At 44.4% G+C, this 1,898-nt stretch overlaps 1 protein-coding gene across 1 annotated transcript; it reads right to left on the bottom strand.

Annotated features, from left to right (window-relative positions):
- Positions 1 to 698: 698 nt before the first annotated feature.
- STX11 (syntaxin 11) lies at positions 699 to 1,565 on the bottom strand (the record flags this gene model as incomplete). Its single annotated transcript, XM_084262465.1, has 1 exon — positions 699 to 1,565. The coding sequence occupies one exon, from the start codon at positions 1,563 to 1,565 to the stop codon at positions 699 to 701; it is 867 nt and encodes a 288-aa protein (XP_084118591.1).
- Positions 1,566 to 1,898: the final 333 nt, after the last annotated feature.

The raw sequence follows: 1,898 nt of genomic DNA on the forward strand, positions 1-1,898 counted from the left end.
CCTCAGTGTTGAGGTGCTTCTAGCTGCCTTGACGAAGCTGTGGGCACTCAGGCTGGGGAAAAGCAATCACTTCTACACAAGCAGAGCAAAATGTGCATATCAGAATTTAAGGTGCGGTTACTTCTGTTAGGATTTGTGACAGACAGAAACCAAGTTGAAATAGAAACTAGTTCTGTGCCCTGGCTCGGGCTAACAGGCTCAGGGTTTTCTCAAATGAACAGAGCAAAAATCTGTTCCAGTATTTGCATCAAGCAGGCTCCGACCTAACTAAAATTGAAGCCTTCTGATTCCCTGGTGCATTGTGTCACCCCAGGTGGTAACGCTGCACCGCCTACAGACTCACTTCGGCAAATAAGAATTAAGTTACTTCTAGAAATTTCTCATCTTCCCTAGGCCGAGTTATCAGCCTGTCATTTATTCCTCTATCTTGCCTATCTTAAACCAGTATCATTGCAGAGATCTCCTTGCACCTCTGGTTATAGCAACAGAGTACATTTAAATTAAAAACAGTTTTATCAGAGTTTGTAGGAGCTCTCAAACAGAACTGCCTTCAGCACATCAAGGAAAAAGGCAATGAACAAAACCATCTACAAAACAGCCCCCCGATTTGTAGGGGCTGTCATTACAGAAAAGTCACTGGAAAGAATGTCTTGTCTGGAAGACACTGGAGACGGTCTGTGAAAGCTTCAGAGGGATAGTCACCTCCTGCAACAGTTTATGCAGCAGCAGAGGATTGTCCTGAGGGGGTGTTTTCTTCTGTATTCCAAAGCTTTTTTCACTTGCTCTTTAGCTTCTCCTACGTAGTCCTCAACATTTTGCATATTTATCTCAATGCTGTCAAAGGTGTATGCCTGTTCCTCCACTAGCAAGGCCACCTGCAGGAAGAGCTCGTGAACTTCCTTAATGCGACCTTCTAACTTCACCAGCTCCTTGTGCCGTGTCTCTATCTCATTCAAGGCTGAGCGAGCCCCCTTAACATCTGACAAGAGATTCTCAGAGAAGACGTCCCACTTGCCTTGCTCAATCATCTCCTCAAGCTGGTTGCCAGAAACATCCTTGCCCATGATCTCCAGCTGCCGCTGGATTCGGATCTTGCAGTTCTCCCGCTGGTCCATCTCTGTTGCGTTGTATTCAAACATGGCTTCCTGAAAGGCGTGCATGAGGTCAACGTAGTGGTTCTTTGCTACCCTGGCGATGACAGACATAGCCCCGTATTTTGTTATCGCATCCTCGCTGTAATCTCTCATTATCTGGAGTTTCCTGTGGATGCTTTCTCCACGGGCCTTGATGTCTCTGGCAATGCAATTAGTATCTCGCTTGATGCTACTAAGGCGGCGCATGGAAGTAAGGAAGCGGTTGTTTTGCTTTCTGAGCCGCTTGACGTCCTCTTTTAGGTGGTGGTTTTCTGTCCGGATGTTCTGTATGTCTTTGTGAAGAATCTCCAAGGCGTAGTCCGTCTCGTAATGGAGAACGTCGTGGGGTGAATTTTCGTCATCCTCAGTATCAGAGAACTGCTGGTTGTGTGCCCTGGCGCATTCCCGCAGCTCATTTAGTCGGTCTTTCATCCTGCCTGGAAAACAGAGGAACAGGAGGGAAGAAGTTTAAAGTAAATTAAATAGTGATTTACAAGGGTTGAAAGTTCATAATTAATAACTACACCATAGATAGCCTAAAATATCAGATTTTAGGGTTTTTTTTCCACAGTATTTTACACAGTGATGGATCTCAGATCCAAAACTCTGGTGCTAGAAAACTGTTCTAGAAACTACAAAGCTTAGAAACTAAAAAAAAAGTGAGAGAAGACAACAAAGCCTGAAGACCAATCCAAAATAATAAGAAGACTATCTCCAATCCTCCAAAAATACCAGTCTTTCCCTTGAAAAGAAAAACAAACTCTT

Source organism: Gallinula chloropus, assembly GCF_964237585.1.
Source record: "Gallinula chloropus genome assembly, chromosome: 3".
Taxonomy (NCBI): domain Eukaryota; kingdom Metazoa; phylum Chordata; class Aves; order Gruiformes; family Rallidae; genus Gallinula; species Gallinula chloropus.